The sequence below is a fragment of the Neopsephotus bourkii genome, unplaced genomic scaffold, assembly GCF_033783945.1.
Source record: "Neopsephotus bourkii isolate Nb327-2 ecotype Australia unplaced genomic scaffold, CSIRO-AGI_Nbou_v1 NB_998, whole genome shotgun sequence".
NCBI classification, from domain to species: domain Eukaryota; kingdom Metazoa; phylum Chordata; class Aves; order Psittaciformes; family Psittacidae; genus Neopsephotus; species Neopsephotus bourkii.
Genome location: NW_026901490.1, coordinates 3,198,803 through 3,217,068, shown reverse-complemented (window position 1 = coordinate 3,217,068; position 18,266 = coordinate 3,198,803). Strand labels below are relative to the sequence as shown.

The 18,266-nt window shown below is 36.0% G+C and overlaps 1 protein-coding gene across 5 annotated transcripts in view; it reads right to left on the bottom strand.

The window, feature by feature from the left end:
- EML5 (EMAP like 5) overlaps positions 1 to 18,266 on the bottom strand; it is a 106,029-nt gene that overhangs the window by 81,997 nt on the left and 5,766 nt on the right. For all 5 annotated transcript variants that reach the window (XR_009726480.1, XM_061359954.1, XM_061359955.1 and 2 more), the window contains exons 2-5: positions 4,018 to 4,177; positions 2,910 to 3,008; positions 2,270 to 2,338; positions 764 to 949 (exon numbers count right to left, since the gene is read on the bottom strand). Coding sequence is in view for 4 of the 5 variants with exons in the window: in XM_061359954.1 (XP_061215938.1) it covers positions 764 to 949; positions 2,270 to 2,338; positions 2,910 to 3,008; positions 4,018 to 4,177 (514 nt within the window). In the remaining variant the exon portion in view is untranslated. The remainder of the gene's footprint in view (positions 1 to 763; positions 950 to 2,269; positions 2,339 to 2,909; positions 3,009 to 4,017; positions 4,178 to 18,266) is intronic.

Below are 18,266 nucleotides of genomic sequence, written 5' to 3'. Positions count from 1 at the left end.
GCTGGGAGTTTGTGCTTACATTACACTTCACAAAATCAGCACACTTCAGAGAGCTATCAGACAACCAGCCAGTAGGACTCAATTCACAGAATGACAGAATAGCTGATGCTGGGGAAAACTCTGGAGAGCTTCTAGTCCAAACCCCTGCTCAAAGCAGAGTTGGAAAACAGCACACTGCTCAAGAGTTGTGTCCAGCTATGTTGTATCGCCAAATTGACAGAGATGTAAATGAAGCTCCAGATCCACTCTGGGGACCTGTTTGTTTGTTTCAACACCAATTACCTAAAGAGAGCAGTCCAGGCCTTCTGAGATGCTTCTGGATTAATGAGAAATCCATAAGAGAAAGTCAGATAAAATAGATCCATATTCTTTGGGGGAGGCAGCTATGTACTCAACTCCAGTATATAAAATATCACTATGTAGACCTATGCATAGGTAACTGAACAGAGTAATACATGCCTACTGAAGGATAAATTTAAATACATTCCAGGCTCTATTGATTACTAAGTCCCTCATCAATGATAAAGGAAGATACTATATAAATAGAAACCTAAATGTATATCTCAATCTAGCATTCACTTTCTAACACAACAGCAATCTTGAGCAATAGAGAGAAAGGACAGAAAAGGAAATATATTCAGATGAGACATATCGAGTCTCTATCATTGAAATAGTTTAGAAACACATACTAGGTGGTCTTGCAATGCCCTTTCCAGCTTTCCAGAAATTTATTTAACATTTTTTATTAAAGAGATATACTTACAGCATGTGCTCCTTGTATTGTCCTTACAAGGTTGATTCCTTTCCATACATATATATCTCCATTCAGTGCACCAGAATATGTCACTTCATCCCTTGCACAGGCTAGGCACAATATAGTTTGGAGATCACCAGTTTTGCCAAAAACGCCACGTTTTGGTGTCAAGGAATTGCCACACAAGCTCCAGAACTGCAACGGTTTAAGAAAAATATACATCAACAAAAATCTCTTGACAGATCTAAATGCCTATAAATCTCTGTATTCAGATTTTCAGTTAATGCTTTCTCAAAGGAAACACCAATTATTTTTAAAAAGCTATTCTTATTAAGTCGTCACAGAGCCTTAAAAGTTGCTCAAATAAACTTTTGCTTTTCTAAATAGATGGTTTAAGTCAGAAAGCCACCATAAATATATTAAACTGCTTCTGGCACAACATATTAGCTCACTATTGGCATAACTGTCCTGTAAGATCTTGAAGTAGAAAAAAAGACCATTATTAATCAAGTCTATGGAAATCTGTAAATGACCTGCTAAATGCTACGCTGAATCAAAGGCATGTGCAATCTAGCCAACACATGGAACACTTTCTTCAATAAACCATAAATACATATTAATCTATAACAATCATTTTATGAAAAGCAAAACATTTTTTTCCACTACATGAACCTACACGTAACAGCAGCACAGAACTTTCAAGCTGCCATCTACTGCTGTTATGCGGTAACACAGAAAACAGCGCATGGCAGAAGGTAATGACTTTAGGAAACTTATTTGATGGCAATCAAACACTGATAATCCTGCTGACAGAACTGAGCTGTTTCTGCACAGCAGTTGGTACATGGATTTCATAGCACTTCATAGTATTCATAGTATTTCATAGCACCCTCTGCTTGAAAAAAACATGAACTCTCTGAATTATGAATCTTGCAACTGGTAGAGTGCTCAAAATGATAAAGGTAGGAATAACAGCAGGGAAAAGAAAAGTATTAAAAGAAAGGACAAGCATTTCCGTTTCTCTTTCCACTGTATTTCCATGCTCTCTCACACTGTAAGAATTTTTTTTTAATTCATTCTACCTCTGAATTGTACCAACTCATTAACTGTTCAAGAATCAGAAACTTGATTACCTGAACTCACCTTAAATGTGTGCATCCTGTCTTGTGCTACTTGTGGTTTCAAACAGCATGTTTTAAGACAATCTAAATTTTAAATTCTATTACGATCCTTATATACAATGCTACTGACAACCGTTTCATTCCTTCCACATTTCTTCTGCCGGGGCATGAACTCTGTCAAGCAGAGCTGGTCTGTTTTCTACTATATGTGTATCTTGTCTGGTGTAGTCAGGTGTGATCCATGACTGCAGTGCCTAAGAAGTAATATTTCTCTTACAGAAGACCTTTTATATTATAATTATATATTTATTTTAGGTTCTATTTTTATATATATTTTACAGGGTATAAACTACTACATCTTAAATATTTTATGAGTTAACATTTATTTCATTACCTTGATGTGTTTCACGCCACAGCTGACAAGCTTGTTTGGCTGGTACAAATCCCAAGAAATATCAAATATCTGCATAAAAAAACCCAAAGATGTCAACAGAGATCGCCCTTCTAGCATGGGACACTTAAAACAGTAAAAATTTGTAGCAATTAACAGACAGTCTGAAATCCTTTAAATTGAACTATTGGAATGACATTTTATTACCTCATTCAATACTGAAACTGCAGCGTACATTAGCTCTGTTTGGCGCTTTTTTTTTTTTCACTAGAGTAATTACATCACATGATAAAACAACATTAACGTTCATTTACAGACCAGAAAAATTTAAGCAATTACTTGTATCTTGATTTCCCATGTGGGGATTAGGGTCTAGCAAGTGTCTTAATTTTGCACTTCCCCTACACGCTTACAGTCTCAACAAACCACACACAAATAAATGATGAGTTATGCATTTTACTTTAGAAATAAATGTGCATATCTAAAATATCTTTATATATCTTAATACATATCTATGCATTATGCAAATTCAATTTCTAAAACATAAATATTTTTTTGTTCAGACATAGCTCTAGTATGTCTATTCAGACATAGTTTAACAAACTAAAATTACACTGACACCAAATTCTTTAGTTACACTTACTCTGTCTGTATGACCAGGAGCCATTGACAGTAATTTCCCTTTTCTCCAGTCCCATACACAAACTGTGTTTTTTGAATCCAAACCAACTGAGACCAAGCGCTAAAAAAGTCCAAAATAAGTAAATTTAAGAATTCAGTATATTAATGAAAACTGGAGTAATTATTTTGAATTGTAACAAATTCATGACATATTTGAATTAGAAGCAATAGCTACATTTTTATATAGAAAAAACCTAAAGATACAATACCTTACGCCAAAGCTTCCATAGACATAATTCTTCAGCTCATAAATCTAGCTGAACTTCTCTCAGCATCAAGGAAACTGAAGGGTAACCTTGGTTTTAGGTGCACCAATAAATCATCAGATTCCCCAAGACAATTAACAAAGGAGAATAAATACAGAATAAATTATGCCTTCTTGAGCTAGGCAGACCAGTTGGGGGTGGGGAGGAGAGCGGGTCCGTGGTATAGCCCAACATGAAGCATTAGAAATGAACAAGTAATATAAAAAAAACTTGAAAAGTGCAATGGGCTTGACCTCACTTCAGTCCACATATTGCTTCCCAGTGACTGAAGACGACCAACGTTTGTGATAGTGATCATGTAGAGACCAGTAATAGGAACTACATTTTTCTTGTGGTTCATCTATATATTGCATATTTTTCTTCACTCAAGATCCAGGATACATGACTCTGAACAAACAACCAAAATGTGGAGAGTCACCAACACAAACAAAATGTGTAACAGAGAAGGGGATACTGCCTGAAGGCATTAAGGAGTCCAAGATAAGTAACATCACTTTGTGCACAAGACACAACCCTGCACCACTAGACCTGCTATCTCCAGCCATTTAGTATAACCTTGCCCTGTGGCCCACAAACCTCAAGGATCTCCCTACCACCTCATTTTCATTAAACACTCTTTAGAAGTTATACTTGCAAAATTTTGTCAGTAATTAGTAATGCCGACCTTTTTCTCCTCAACTCAAGAACAAGCAGATAAAACCTGAGCCAATGCACATCCTTAAAACACCACAAAGCTACTTAACAAGATGTGACAGATAAACAATTTGTTTGGAAAAAAAGAAAGAAAGAATATTAATTACATACCTGACCATCTAAATCAAAAGCCAAGCAAGCTATACCATGCGTGTGAACATCTTTTAGAACAGATACAGTCTGCACAGTGTATGAGTCCCACACGCAGATATACGGTTCTTTTCCAACTTGACCTGTTGCCACCAACACACGTTCAGGATGCAAAGCAAGGCTGCCAAAGAAAAATACACAAAGCATTTTTGAATGAAACTTTTACATTTGCCTAGATTTTTTTTATTAATAACTCTCCTTAATAATGATTTTACAATGTTTTCCCACTGATAATAGATATTAACAAGTCCCTTTGTATCGCAAATTCCACAATAGTTCTAATAGTTGGTATTTAGCTATCTACAGATCTATCATCAATGGAGAAATACGTATCTCCAGAACTACCTCATTCTACATACTATCTGACATCCTTTTTATGAGAGATCTTACAGCAAGCCAAAGCATGACTAGCTTAGATAGATACTATGGCTAGACTTCTGATGTCTAAACTGAAGTGACATGAGATTATCTTCAATGTCTTAATTTTAATATCAAACAATTGGGAATAATTGATTTTGAATAATTATGAACTATTCATATTTCTAATATTGCAGAGTACTTTCTTATAGTTGGTATTTCCAAATCTTTTAAAGTTGACAGCAGATCATCACAACTGTTTCATCAAATCTGGGACGAAGCTAGAAAGCAAGCTAGTAGCAAGACAGTTTTTTGTTTTCCTTATGCAAGCAAGCAGCAAGCAGACATGAGGTCTGAAGATTCAGATTTTATAACACAGAAAAGTAAGAAAGAATATATTCTAATAGAAACCCAAAAAAGCTACTTCATAACATTCTACACAAACTAGCTATAGCAGTCCAAAATGATGCAGAAGTCCCACCATTAAGTCAGGGAGATAAAAATTTCACAGGTTACTATTTAATTTGGCTAAAATATTTCCTCCCCTAACTCATAATATGGTAACAATCTTGAGAGACTGGTGCACAGAACCACTAACATAAAGATTACTTGTAAAGGAGAAAGGTTGAGCACTTTGCAATGGTAAGATGACCTGACACCTGAACAGAGATTTTGGTTAATGAAATTCCAAGGGTGAAGACAAGAGAAGTCTATAAACAGAAGCAGCAAGGAGAAAGCTAACCAGGAAATCACCAGGAAAAAAACAAAAAAAACTAAGTAAAAAGCTCTATACATTTTCTATATACAAAAAGACTAAGAGAAAACCGTGTCACAAGTTACTTAGTATTTCATGAAGTCATACTACACTATATGATAAACTTTTGCATTTTTTTCTATTGTATTGGAGCATTTCAGTTGGTTGATATTGTTATTGTTTGACAAATTCCACATGGACAACTTTGAGAGAAACCTTTAACTTCAAAGTTTCTACAAAAGGCCCCTGGACCTTTTGACTTTTTATGGGAATTCCTCCTCTTTGCTGCTCTGCATTATTCTCAGCACTGGGATCAAGCAACCAACATTTACTCTCTTTGCTTCTCTTCAAATCCAGAGTTATTTCTCTGGTTCTTCCTTTTTTATTTGAAAGATCAATTTCATAATAAATAAAAAAAAAAGTAGAAAGGAGCGGGCAGCAAAACTTAGCACATTTCACTGCAGTTCTGCCATCTAATCCTGACCAATACCTGCACTCTCCCAGAGCAAACACAGGCAGGTGGTGTATGCATGGGGAAAAAGGAAAAGCATCTGGAGAGGATGAAATCCTGCATTTGAAATTATCTAATTTTCACAGTAACACCACAGAAAAGGAGAGATATGACCACGTGGACAATAAGGAAATTCAGGTAGAGAAAGGAAGTGAAAAGAATACACAAAGGGCAAAAAAAAAAAAAAAAAGAGAGAAAAAGTAGGAACACAGCAGTATTATGACTGATTCATGACCTCTTCAATCCTGTACTTAGCTCTGCTATTAGTGCATTGTGCAGTTTCAAGCAAGTGAAAACCACCCCATACTGCAGCTTTGAAAAAACACTCAGGCACCACACAGGACACAGATACATGCAAAAGCACCCCCACACCACACCTTACAAAACACTTTTCAGCAACTAAAAATTACCTTAGCGTGCTTTTGGTGAAAAATCAGAATAAACACAATGCAGAGATGCAAGGCACTACCAGCGGCCAGGAAACACATTGCCTTAGACCAAGTGTGCCAACTAATTCCACTCAAAGCCCATAAAGCAAATATATACATTTCCTGTCTTTCCAATTAATAAATGGAAAATAATAACTAATAGCAATGTCATAGTATTAATGCTTTCTATAGCATTATATAAAATACTGGCTTGAACAACTGAGTTCAAATTCTGCCTTGAGATGGGATAATGCACCATAAATTAAGATCCAAATTGTAACAGACAACACCGTAGAACTACCAATGTCCTTCACCTTCCACTTCAGTCTCTATAGTAAACTGCTAACACCCTTTCTAGATAGTCATTGAAAGTAGAAGAAAATTAATATACAGTAAATATTTTAAAAGAGCAAGCTTTTTTAAAAAAGCCAGTATGCAGGGATTTTGGAGAAACTGAACAGCGGAACTATTAGCAGTGGCTGATGAAATACCTCAGAACACCTTCCCTCACCATTTCTTCCAGACCAAGGACTGAAGGATAGGTTAAAGTACTGTACTTTAAGTACAAAGTGCAAGTATTTTATCCCACTGGCTATGAGGACAGATGGAAAAGGGAAGTCTGGAAAGAGGCCAGGGACTACTGATTCTAGTACCAACATTAAAAAAAAAGGAAATGCCACACATATTCAAATGACTTTCATCTGAACTGTGAATGATAAGATGATGCTTTTCCTTAATACTCAAGCCATGGCCATTGTTAAAACCATGGGGTACTATGCAGAATTCCAGGTCTGAAATGTTAAGTCCTGATCAAAACACGAGGATTAGACTCCAGTTTAAGCAACATGGAGACCCTTTGTAGTTCTTTAATTGGACTATGAGTGATTAAACAATCCTTACAGGCACAGCAATTAATACAAAAATACAGTATCTTGGTCTAGCCTCTAGAGTAAACACACTGGTAACACCTCACATATTCAGAAACTTTCATTATTGAAACAGTCCCAAGCAATACATTGTAAATAGCTTCTTAGTGCAGGAAGAAAAAAAGTAACTAAAATAGATGCCCTGAAATGGATAACTATAAATGTTTACTATACAGGGACTACGCTGTAGTCCCTGCATCACTGGCATGATGCAGTTAACAGGATCAAATAATGAGTGTGAGCTGTCACTGGATACCCCACATAAGAACTCCAAGACACCTCTACAGAGGTGTTAATAGTATGAAAACTATTGAAATAGTATTTGAAATAGTTGCCTAGTACCCATCCAGTCAGTCCCTGAGGACAGGCAGAAAAGCATGAGTCTGGCTCAGCTCTTAAGACAGCTTCCACATCTGTTGATGTGGGCTCTGTGAACTTGAGCGCACTGACACCCTCACACACATTTTCTTGCATTTTTTTCTCACAGGGGGAGTAAAGAGACTGCTTAATGGACAAGACACTCTGCATTCAAGAGAACTTGAGTTCTGTTTACGGCCCTGCTAATTAAACCTGGGATGACCTATTCAGATTAGACTTTTTTGTGAATGCTCCATCCCTGGCAGTGTTCAAGGCCAGGTTGGACGAGGCTTTGGGTGATATGGTTTAGAGCGAGGTGTCCCTGCCCATGGCAGGGGGGTTGGAACTTGATGATCTTAAGGTCCTTTCCAACCCTAACTATTCTATGATTCTATCATTCTATCATTCTATGACTGCTGAAAGCGTGCTTGCATCTAGCCAACACAGTTAGACATTAAACTTGTGCTTGACTTTTTTCCTCTTCCTTGAAGGATGACTAAGCTGATGAATAAGGTAACACTTTTTGTCCAAACAAGGAAACAACTATTCCTAATGAGACATGTTCAGGCCTTCTTGCTTGTCTCTGGCATTTCTGACCTCAGCTTTTCAAGAACAAATGTTAGATCCAACATAGTCTCTCTGAAAAGGCAGATACTAAGGAAGATGTCCAAAAAGGCAAATGTGTCCATAAAAAAAGCAAGCAGGAATTTGGCTAAAAACCTGCTAAGTCAAATTAATTTTGAAATCGACTATAAATTTGGGTATTTCTCAGAAGAGGTCAGAAATAGAAAATTTAAAAAATACGCCTGTCACTACTGAAACAAAACAAAGTAACTGGACCTGCACAGAACAGAGATTTCCACTGGTATCTCTAACTGACAGGCCTTTCCCTAGATAGATGTTCAAAGCAAGCTGAAATACAGTATTGCAATTTTAACAGTATACTGAAAATGGATATGTTTCTCAATTTAGCGCTCCTCTCTTACACCTCGTAGAAAAAGTTCTTTCTCCTTTTTAAGGCAGCATGCAAGCATTCCCACCATTTTGAACAAATCCATGTACTGTACAATACCTATGTTAGATTAATGATATTCAATTATCATTATTAGCAGTCTATGAAACAAGTATAAAGGCTGTCCATACTGTGTCTGTTTGGGGTGAGACCAAAGATATGGATATGACCCTTCAACTTGCATGAAATTTGTAGTGGCAGGGGACCCTGAAGGAGACGAGTCTATAATAAACTACTCCATTATAACATAAATTAAGATTTTTTTTTTCATCTTTACTGGGTTTGTGCTAAGCATTAACAGGCACTGATTAATACAGACAAGCTGCAGACAAGGATACAGTATTAAAGATGATGTTTCCTTAGCAACAATATTGGATGAAAATCCAAGAATATATTCATGTGACTTCTCTTGAGCTTCATGAAACTAGGGCACCAGTAAAAACGCACAAAAGAACACTGCAGTAAAATAACAGCATCTCAAATATCTATTGATTGTTATTTCCAAGTGTGAAATCAATTCTGTGAGTAAATTCAAGCAAGTACTTTCATTGCGCGTTTATAGAAATTTTTATATAGTTGTGTGTATTTTCTTATTTGCTGCCATTTATCTGTATTTCCTCAGAAAGAATGGCAGGAGAAACTACAAACCTGAAACTACAAATATGACTTTTGTCATATTATTTGTTAAAACAGAATAAGCTGTAATCAGCAAACATCTCTCATCAAAGTTTAAACTGATCAAGTCAGAGGACACTTCCTTCCCGTAGCAAAACAAAGCAGTTCTCATCATGGAGCATCACTACTGGATCTTCCACATAGTTACTGTCATATCACTAATAATGTCAAATATAACTTTCTGAAGATTCTCAAGTTGTACAAACATACAACTTCAAAGACCGTCTGAACTGGAGACAGGGAGGGTGGATTAAAACCAAGTTGATTATTCTGAGCTGCAGTTTATCTCGTTACAATTCCATATTCTCCCCCCTCAGATCTGACTGTTTTGAGATTAACAAAAAAATGTTTACAAACTCCAAAGAGAAGGAAAGAGTTGGAGAGTGAGTGAGAGATTTGCCAACTCATCAAATATAACTGAGGAAGCATATTTTGGGAACTATATGCCATTTTATGCAGATGCTGTATTTGCCTTGCATAGTAAATCCTCCACTGAAGAGGAATGGATTGGCTTAAGCTTTCTAGTAAAAGAGTTACCATCTCTAGAAAAGAGAATAAAAATAAAGATATCCTTCTTCTTTTCAAATATGAATGTTTTTGCCAGTGCTTTGAACTGTGCATTGACTAGGGGTGGGAGGTATGCATGCTGGGGATTTTTCCCAAATTCTACATGATCTTTTAAACTTTCATTACTCAGTTTTCACTATTTCACTTTTTCTGAGGAAAACTTCTTTTGTAACATGTCCCTTGAAAAAGAAAGCAGCAACATTTCTTGCATTTTCCCAGCAATATGCTCTTCTCACTGAAAAGTCAGAATACCATATACTCCAAAATGATTTGGAGGTAAATTTGCTAAGACAGTGTCCTATTATCTGTTACTAGCTATTAGCATGAAAGAAGCAATTCTGATTGCATTAATTCATGGTACAGTAACATGACATATTAAAGCCTGAAGGCAAGCAAGGAATGGAATCCCACCTAAATAAACATCCATCTTCCTTCTTTCCTCTTGAGACAATACAAGGACTTAAGACTTATTCTTTAAATCATTACATATAAACTGTCAAATATAATTCACACACAAACCAGAAAAAAAAAAAAAGGGGGAAAAAAATGCAGAAGAGGAAGATCTGCAGGGAGCACAGGTAATGCAATCAGCTGTCAATAACTTAACTCTAGCTATTCATCTCCTTTGGGTCACTACATTTGATCATAGAATCCTAGAATGGTTTGGGTTGGAAGAGACTTTAAAGATCACCTAGTTTCAACCCCCCTGCCATTGGCAGGGACACCTTTCACTAGACCAGGTTCCTCAGAAGCCCATCCAGCCTGGCCTTGAACACTTCCAGGGATGTGTTCTCTAGGCAACCTGTTCCAGTGTCTCACCACCTTCATGGTGAACGAACATCTTCCTAACATCTAATCTAAATCTCTCCTCTTTCCGTTTAAAGCCCTTGTCCCATCACTATATGCATAAGGAGTGCAAGCTACACATACACACGGGATTTTTTATCAGAGTACAACCCTTTTCCAGTCTATCTCCAATAGTGTCATTTCCCAAAAAACTTTGCTTATCCTCAAGGAGGCTTCAGAATCCTCACCCACATCCTACCTTGGTGAGGGTGGAGAGGAAGGTCACCTTGTGCAGGTAGAACCAGGGTACACACTGGAAGGTGACTGTGAGCATGATGCCCAGGCAGTCTCTTCTGCTCTAAATCTTCTTTGATTGGTAACGAAAAACAGATGACATCACAGTCACAAAGGAGATCTCTTAACAAATCAACAAGCACTATTAAATGATTTGGTTAGTATCTGTCAGTCACCAATTTATAAACTAGTTCTTAACTCCTGAAAACAACTGGTAAAAAGTATACAAACCTACAAAATGATCACAGCTTAAAAAACTGAGGCCACCTAAAATTCAGTGGAAATACTGATTTTCCATTCTTACTAGTTTACAAGCTAGGAAACTACCCAATTAGCTTAAGTAGAGATTATCATGCTGTAGCCACTTAATTATGTGGACACTGAGACAAGGATGGCTATAAACTTAGATTTAATTTCAACTAAAGTTTGCAATGAAATGCAGGCTAGAAATGGAAACTGAATGACATAAATTCTTGTCACTGTTTGCTGAATTAGAAATATACAGAATAAATGACGTAAAGTCCAAAAAGCATTTACTCCAAATCTTCTAGCCAGGAAAATTTTGAAAATTTCTTTCCAGAAAAAGGCTATTTTGGATGCTTTGGACCTCACAAATTTTAACTAAACTTGCTTGAGGTACAAAATTTTCTAGCTTCTTAATCTTTTATTGTTATGGTAAAGCCCTTTAAACAATCTTTTGTCCAGTCACTACTATTTGCTTCTTCTCCATGAGAAGTTTTTAACTACTAGATTAATCTTCCATTATTTTTTTTAATTTATACTAGATCCCCTAATGTTGCACACACACACACAAAAAAAAAAAATAACCACAGATTGTGCAATTTTCTTTCATATTTCTGAACAAGTATATTAAACAGCAATTCAGTCTTCTATGGGATGTATTACGAAAAACTTGTCTAATATGTGAGAACTTCTCATCTGAATATTCAAGAGTGGAGTCACAGAATAATTAGTGACAACTTTTGAAAGGTTTTTCTTTTATACAGAAAGGTTGCCCTCACAAAATTATAAGTTGGTTCAAAATAAGGAATGGTGGGAAGAAAGCAGTGGCAGAGCTGCTAGTGAAATAAGCTGAGATAGACACAGTATTCTGTGATTCAACAGGCTGAGTTTCATTACAAACAAAGAAGGTTTAGAGCTGAAGAGAGCACTAAGCCAACCTTCATGTTGCCAGCACTGGAGACTGCAGATACTTTAGATTTCTTCCTGAGCTCTTGAAAACATCCAGCCTACAGATGTTCCATAGGTGTTAGTCAGAGGTATTTTCCTCCAGAAAACATAAGCCAATAACTAGCAACTTGTCTCAAACTTACTATCCCAGCATTTGATTTCATGTCCAGAAAAGCAAAATGAGCCAGGATACCACTTAAAGTTGGAACAACATGTGAAGCATCATTTAGAAAAAACTACAAAAATGTGATTGAGGCCACAGAATAGAAATATATACATGAAAGCCTGTCTGCTAAAACAAACAAATACTCCACATGTACAAGAACCATTAAAAAAAACAACAAAAAAAAACAGGAAAGAAACATGAGAAAATGCAAGAATACTAAAGGGACTCCAAATCAATGTGCATTTGGTAGGCAGTGAAAGCTGTCAGATACATGGGCTCACAAAATTAATTACTAAAAACCACTAAAAAGGAGAAGATGGATAATGAACATTCATGAGCAACAATTTCAATCAAATACAACACTTCTCTAAAATTTTTTTACCTCAGGAATACTGATCCAGATTACTATTCCCTATGAGCTAATGTAATGTACACTCATAAGCATACACTGTAGCCTGCAAAAGTTAAAATCTCAATTATTTATAAATTCAATTATTACTGAATAATGTTCCAAAGACTATTCATTTTTATAGTATTCGTTTATATGGTAGAAGAAACAACATTAATAAAGCAGTAAGTGAAAGCGGAACCTGGAACTAAAAATGTAAATAACTCTAAAGTGCAACCTCAGTCTCAAAACCACAAAACCAAACATTTACCAGTTCCTCAATTTTTTCCTATTATTTCCCCAAATACTCTGGAAGACTATCTAGCCTAAAATGTCACATTCACCACAATAAATCTTCAGGCAATTTCCAAATGCTGTCAGATGTCTTTGCTTGATCTAAGATAAAGCATCATTCACCTTGCTTGCTCTTGTAGAGTGATTATAAGCAGGGAATGAGGATTAACACAGTTCTGAAAGTCAGGAGAAGGTTTATACAGCTGTCAGCTAACCAAAACATAGAATTAATCCACACATTCTACATGCATGCTGTCTTGATAAAACGGAGAATGACTAAAATGCATAAATATTTTTCAGTGACTTCTACCCTGAAGTATGCTTTGGGTTTTTTCCGCCCATCATATGTAGGTATAATGTTTGTATGCACCTGTATCAGTCTGTCATTTTCAGGAGCTTTATTATTAAAATACCCTATAATTCAGAAAATTGAAGGATTACTGTTATTTTTATGTATTAGGTGAGGATTTTCTGAAGATGGGGTCCTGGTTCTGGGACTAAAGCATATGTTTATGACTCTTATTTCTACATTTCTTAAAACCTAGTAATTCTGATTATATCTGGAAGGTATGAAGCAAAAGAAATTACTGTGAACAAACTGGTGTACCTCAGCACAGAAAAGGAGGCATTTCAATTCACAGCTCAAGAGAAGCTATTACTCCCACTGTATGAATACCCCGCTTTTTAGCATAAGAACATCATTCTGATGCAAACACAGTGCAAATAATACCAAGATCCTTCCAAGTAAGGGAGACAGTAAAAGTATTTTTCAAAGATGACCCTGTGAATATTTAAGCAATAAGAAGTTGAACATTACTGTTGATAAGAGTACTTGGTGGGTTGGGTTTTTTGACAGATGAAAGGAAGTAACGTGTTTTTAAAGCAGAAGAATCAGACTGATCTGGGCATAAGATATAGATCTTGATTCATCCTGTCTGCAAGCTAAAGTAACAGGCACTATGAAGAAAATTCCAAGGAAAAAGTTTGGAAAATCAAGCAGTGACACGAAATTAAAAAAATGTGTGTAAGGGCTGTAAGGGTTGTCAACTGTATCTTCTGAAGCAATATCTCAATACCCAGAGTTTTCATAGAAGCAAACCATCATACAGATCCTATTTGAAACAAAAGGAGTCTAACAGGAAGGCTCTCAACAATAATGAGGATTTCTAGTTAAGGGACAGTCTTTTTCAAGTAGAGCCAAGGAAAATAAGTAAAGGTGGTCAACACCAAAGATGTTCCAGGGATTTCTTATCACACGGTTCATACAGAAGAAATCTTTGTGGTTTCTGTTTTTTGCAATTCATAACAGATAGGAATGATAAACCTGGCTTAAAATTCAATCATATCTTTTGCCATTGAGAGTTAAGGCAATCTCGGCTGATTCTGACCTTTTTTGTGCAAACCAAGCCCTGCATTTCCAAAGTCTATTACTATTGTAATAGCTTCAACAGCAACACAAATAATGACATCTGTTCTCTCTTGAAGAAATTGAAGTCTTTTATAGCCGCTGGAGTAATCAGAGCAATCTGCACCCTAATGCAAGTAATTTATATGTACCTATAATATTCTCTAAGGTGCTTAACTGATGCACATGGGGAAATTCATACTACACCAAATGGCACCCACACCAGAATGGCACCGCACAGAAAATCTTGACTACATATATTTTCCAAGAGAACAGTTAACAGCATCTACGTTGAACACTCTACCGAATTATTAAGATGGACACATAAATTCAGGGAATATTTTATTATTTTTTTTTCTAAGTTATTTCAAGTACTCAGTAACTTGGTCTAACACACAAAAGTACTAAAAGCAACAGGTTATTCCATGTCAAATAAATACACAGTGAATAAACCAATTTCCTTGATAATACTAATTATATTACTAATATAATTCTAAGGGTATCTTAAGAAATCAAAATTTTAAATTGAGCATATGACTGACCCTCATTGGTCCAGATTAGATAGTTTTATGGATCAAATTATTTTTCTTTTAAAATCCTTGATGCTAACCAAAAGTGCTGTCCTAAATCACAAATGTAACTCTCTAAGTGATACAACAATACTTTGAAAACTAGGCGAACTACATTTTGAAGAAAAACCCTTGAGATACCATATAATGTAAAACTAAGTTCTCTGGAATTTTAGTTTTATGTTACTATCAGCTTAAACTTTAAAGCCCAAAAATTGTAGATGACATAAAACTAGATATAACTTCTTATAATTTTTGTTGCTCAGTGGATGTTTTACAATTATTTCAGGTCTGGTTTCAAGCAATGTATGCTTTTAAAAAGCCTATCATGCATGTCTCAATAATTACAGTAAAATCTGAACTCTTTTTTTATATCTATCAGACAGATCTAGTATACTGTGTTTTTCAATATAGAAGGGGAATAATTCAACTCTTAAATAATTAACTTTTAAACCTGAAGCTAATTTTATGTCTTAACTGAAACTTTCTATTTTGTAGTAATAAAAAACCAAACATCTGCCTTCAGACAAACCCTTCAAAAGAATTATTTTATTCAAATATGCTAAGCTCCTCCCTATCATAATTGTAGTAACACTGTAAACACAATAATAATTTAACTTCATAATGCTGTTAAAAAATCAGCCAGGAACATAATCTACTTTCCTACCTCATCAAGAGGATGACTAACAAATGAAAACATCAGAGCAAAATATAGGTAAGCAGAAACAGAACTGATTTGACTGCAATTTGGAAAAGTGAAAAAAAAATAGTGCAGACCTCAGAATCTCTGCAAAAAATCATGTAAGTTTTTTATGATCATACATTATTAAGCCTTCGGTTTGTATTTTCTGTTCTTCTCTGTTTGTCCTAGAGCCTTGTGTTGTCACATTAGGTCTGAGGAAAAGTGCCAACGACCAAATCATGAGAAGTGTTTCCTACAGCACCAAGATGTTTTCTCATTTAAGTATTGACCTGATCTGACCCCAACTCCAAGTGCTGACAGAATCAAATCAGAAGGTGATGTGACTGCTGGCTATGGAAAGCATGATGCATGAAGTCAAGCTCATAAGCCTGTAGCTGCTTGCTGTGTTGATCTACTGTAATCAACTTCTAGTATGTTTTAGACATTCCACTCTGGTTGGATATTTTTGGTATTTCTGTTTATGCAGTTTTAACTAGGAAAAATAAAGTTTTCAATGGTATGAAGGCATATTAAACAACAGGTGTGCTCTAATCCCATTTCAAAACTGAATCCAGGAAATATTTTATTCTGTAATCCTAAAATATTTGCATTTTATCTAATTGAATCCAAGCAAAGGACATTTTTAAAAGATGACACACACACAAAAAAAAAAAAAAAAAAAAACAACAACAACAAAAAAAAACACCTTGTAATGAAGATTTGATAATAAATCCCTCAAAGAACATCTTCCAGCCTGGTACAACATGTGTTCCAGAACAGCTTTAGAACTATCCAGAAAAACTTGCTTTCCTCAGGGAAACAGCAGATAATTCTCCTTCCCCTCTCCCTCTGATCTATGCAAGACATAAATACAAATCTTCCCTCCAGACTTTTACACATTTGACAATTTGAGATCACTTAATATGAAAAGCTGGACAGAACTGCACCTTTGTCCTTATGAACCATGGCATAAAATGCCATGCCATTCTGCTGTAAAAAATGCCATAGACAGCGAAAAGATAGTTGAGCTAGAGGCTCTTAGGAGGACTGATCAAATTAATTATGACATAATTTAGGTCCTATTAAGTTATGAGTTCTTTAATGGAGGGAAATAAACTGATTATGCCCTTAAAGATCACCTGGAGATGACAAAGTGATAGTAGACGGATTTATGCTTAGTATAAATAAAACAGTCTTGCACCATGTAAGCCTAAGTATAAGCTAAGGAGACTTGATCTTTTAAGTTTCAAATCTAGACTTTCTGGAGTAAAAAACCAAACAAACAAACAAAAAAAACCCCCAACAATAAACAAACAGTCCCTCAAAATACGGTATTCAGGAAAGGAAAATGCCTTATTCAAAGAAGTACATTAACTTAGTGATTTAATCTTGTCAAGTGATTTGGGTTGCTGTAATAAACCTCTCAGAATGGTGCACATGATATGTTTTCAGCATTACATTGCTTTCATCCTTTGAAGGTTTCCTCATCAAGTGTGAATGGAGAATGAACCCCAATGGCCAGGGACACACTGGCACACCTGCTCCTCTTTGCAGAAAAAAATTAACGCTATTAGGTTTCACAGTAACCACTGCACAGAAGAAAAAAAACACAATCTATTCTCAGCGTCTAATTTTCTTAAAGGAAAAATGATTTCAGAAATATCTTCCTTCACTATAGACTTACATGAAATTACTTTATTTAAATTTGCATGTGGAAAGAAGATCATAACTGAATTTTTGAGGTCAGCATCCTGAAGCTTTAGAACTGAACTTCCAATTCTGGAAGTCCCCACTCTTCAGCCTGGGGCTCCAAATTTGGGGTTTGGTTGGAAAGTCACTTCATCTGTCACTTAGCACCACTGAAAAAGAGCCTGGCTCCATTACGTTTATACTTTGTCTTCAGGTATTTATATACATTGATAAGATCTCCTCTGAGCTGCCTCTTCTCTAGGCTAAATGGTCCCAGCTCTCTCAGCCTTTCCTCAGGAACTTGAACTATTTGTTGAGGGTTTTGAGAACTAGGATGGATCTTAGGGTGTCAGTCTACTGGAGGAACAGAAGTGATGGAAATAATTCTCCTCTACGTTCTTGTGAATGGGTTTGGCTCTTTTCTGAGAAAAAATACTTACTTCTTGCATAAGATATTTTCATGACACAGATCTAATAAAAAGTGAGGCAGAATGACAGTGTGGTGGTAGAAATGCACAGCACCTTTACAGAAAAAGTCAGTTTGTCACACTCAGTCATAACAATGCATGGTTAACAAACAGAGAGGAGGAGAAAAAGACCAAAGTCATCATTCAAAACTAGGATGTGACTATTCACTGCACTGCTAGAATTTCTGTTTGCAAACCACAACTGACAGCCACACAGGAATCCTGGCCCCTAGACCTGCTCTTGGAGAACATTATCTAGAAGCAGTCAGACAGAATGTGCGAGTGCAATTCTTAGGTGCTGACAGTCAGACTAATGTTGAGGGAGAAAAAATTCAAGCAGAGCTGGTGTACAGCACTAACATCTGGGAGCAGACATGATTTTAGTAATTTTTGGTTTTCACTAGAACCTCAGAAATACTGACATTAAAAAGAAATGGCCTATTTTACCTTGGAATACAGGAGTAAAAATCACAGAATCTCAGACAGGACAATATCCTCTAGATAGAGCCAAATTCTGAAATAAGATGACGACAGTCTTAAATAAAGTGCCCAGAAAGACCAGAGTTCTGACTGACTAGAGGTCTGGCTGCTGCTTTTTGTTCCTTGGTAAATAAAAGTCTGATATGATTCCTATAGAGTTTGCAAGAAAAATAAGAAAAAATGCCTTGACAAAAGATGTGACTTAGACAAAT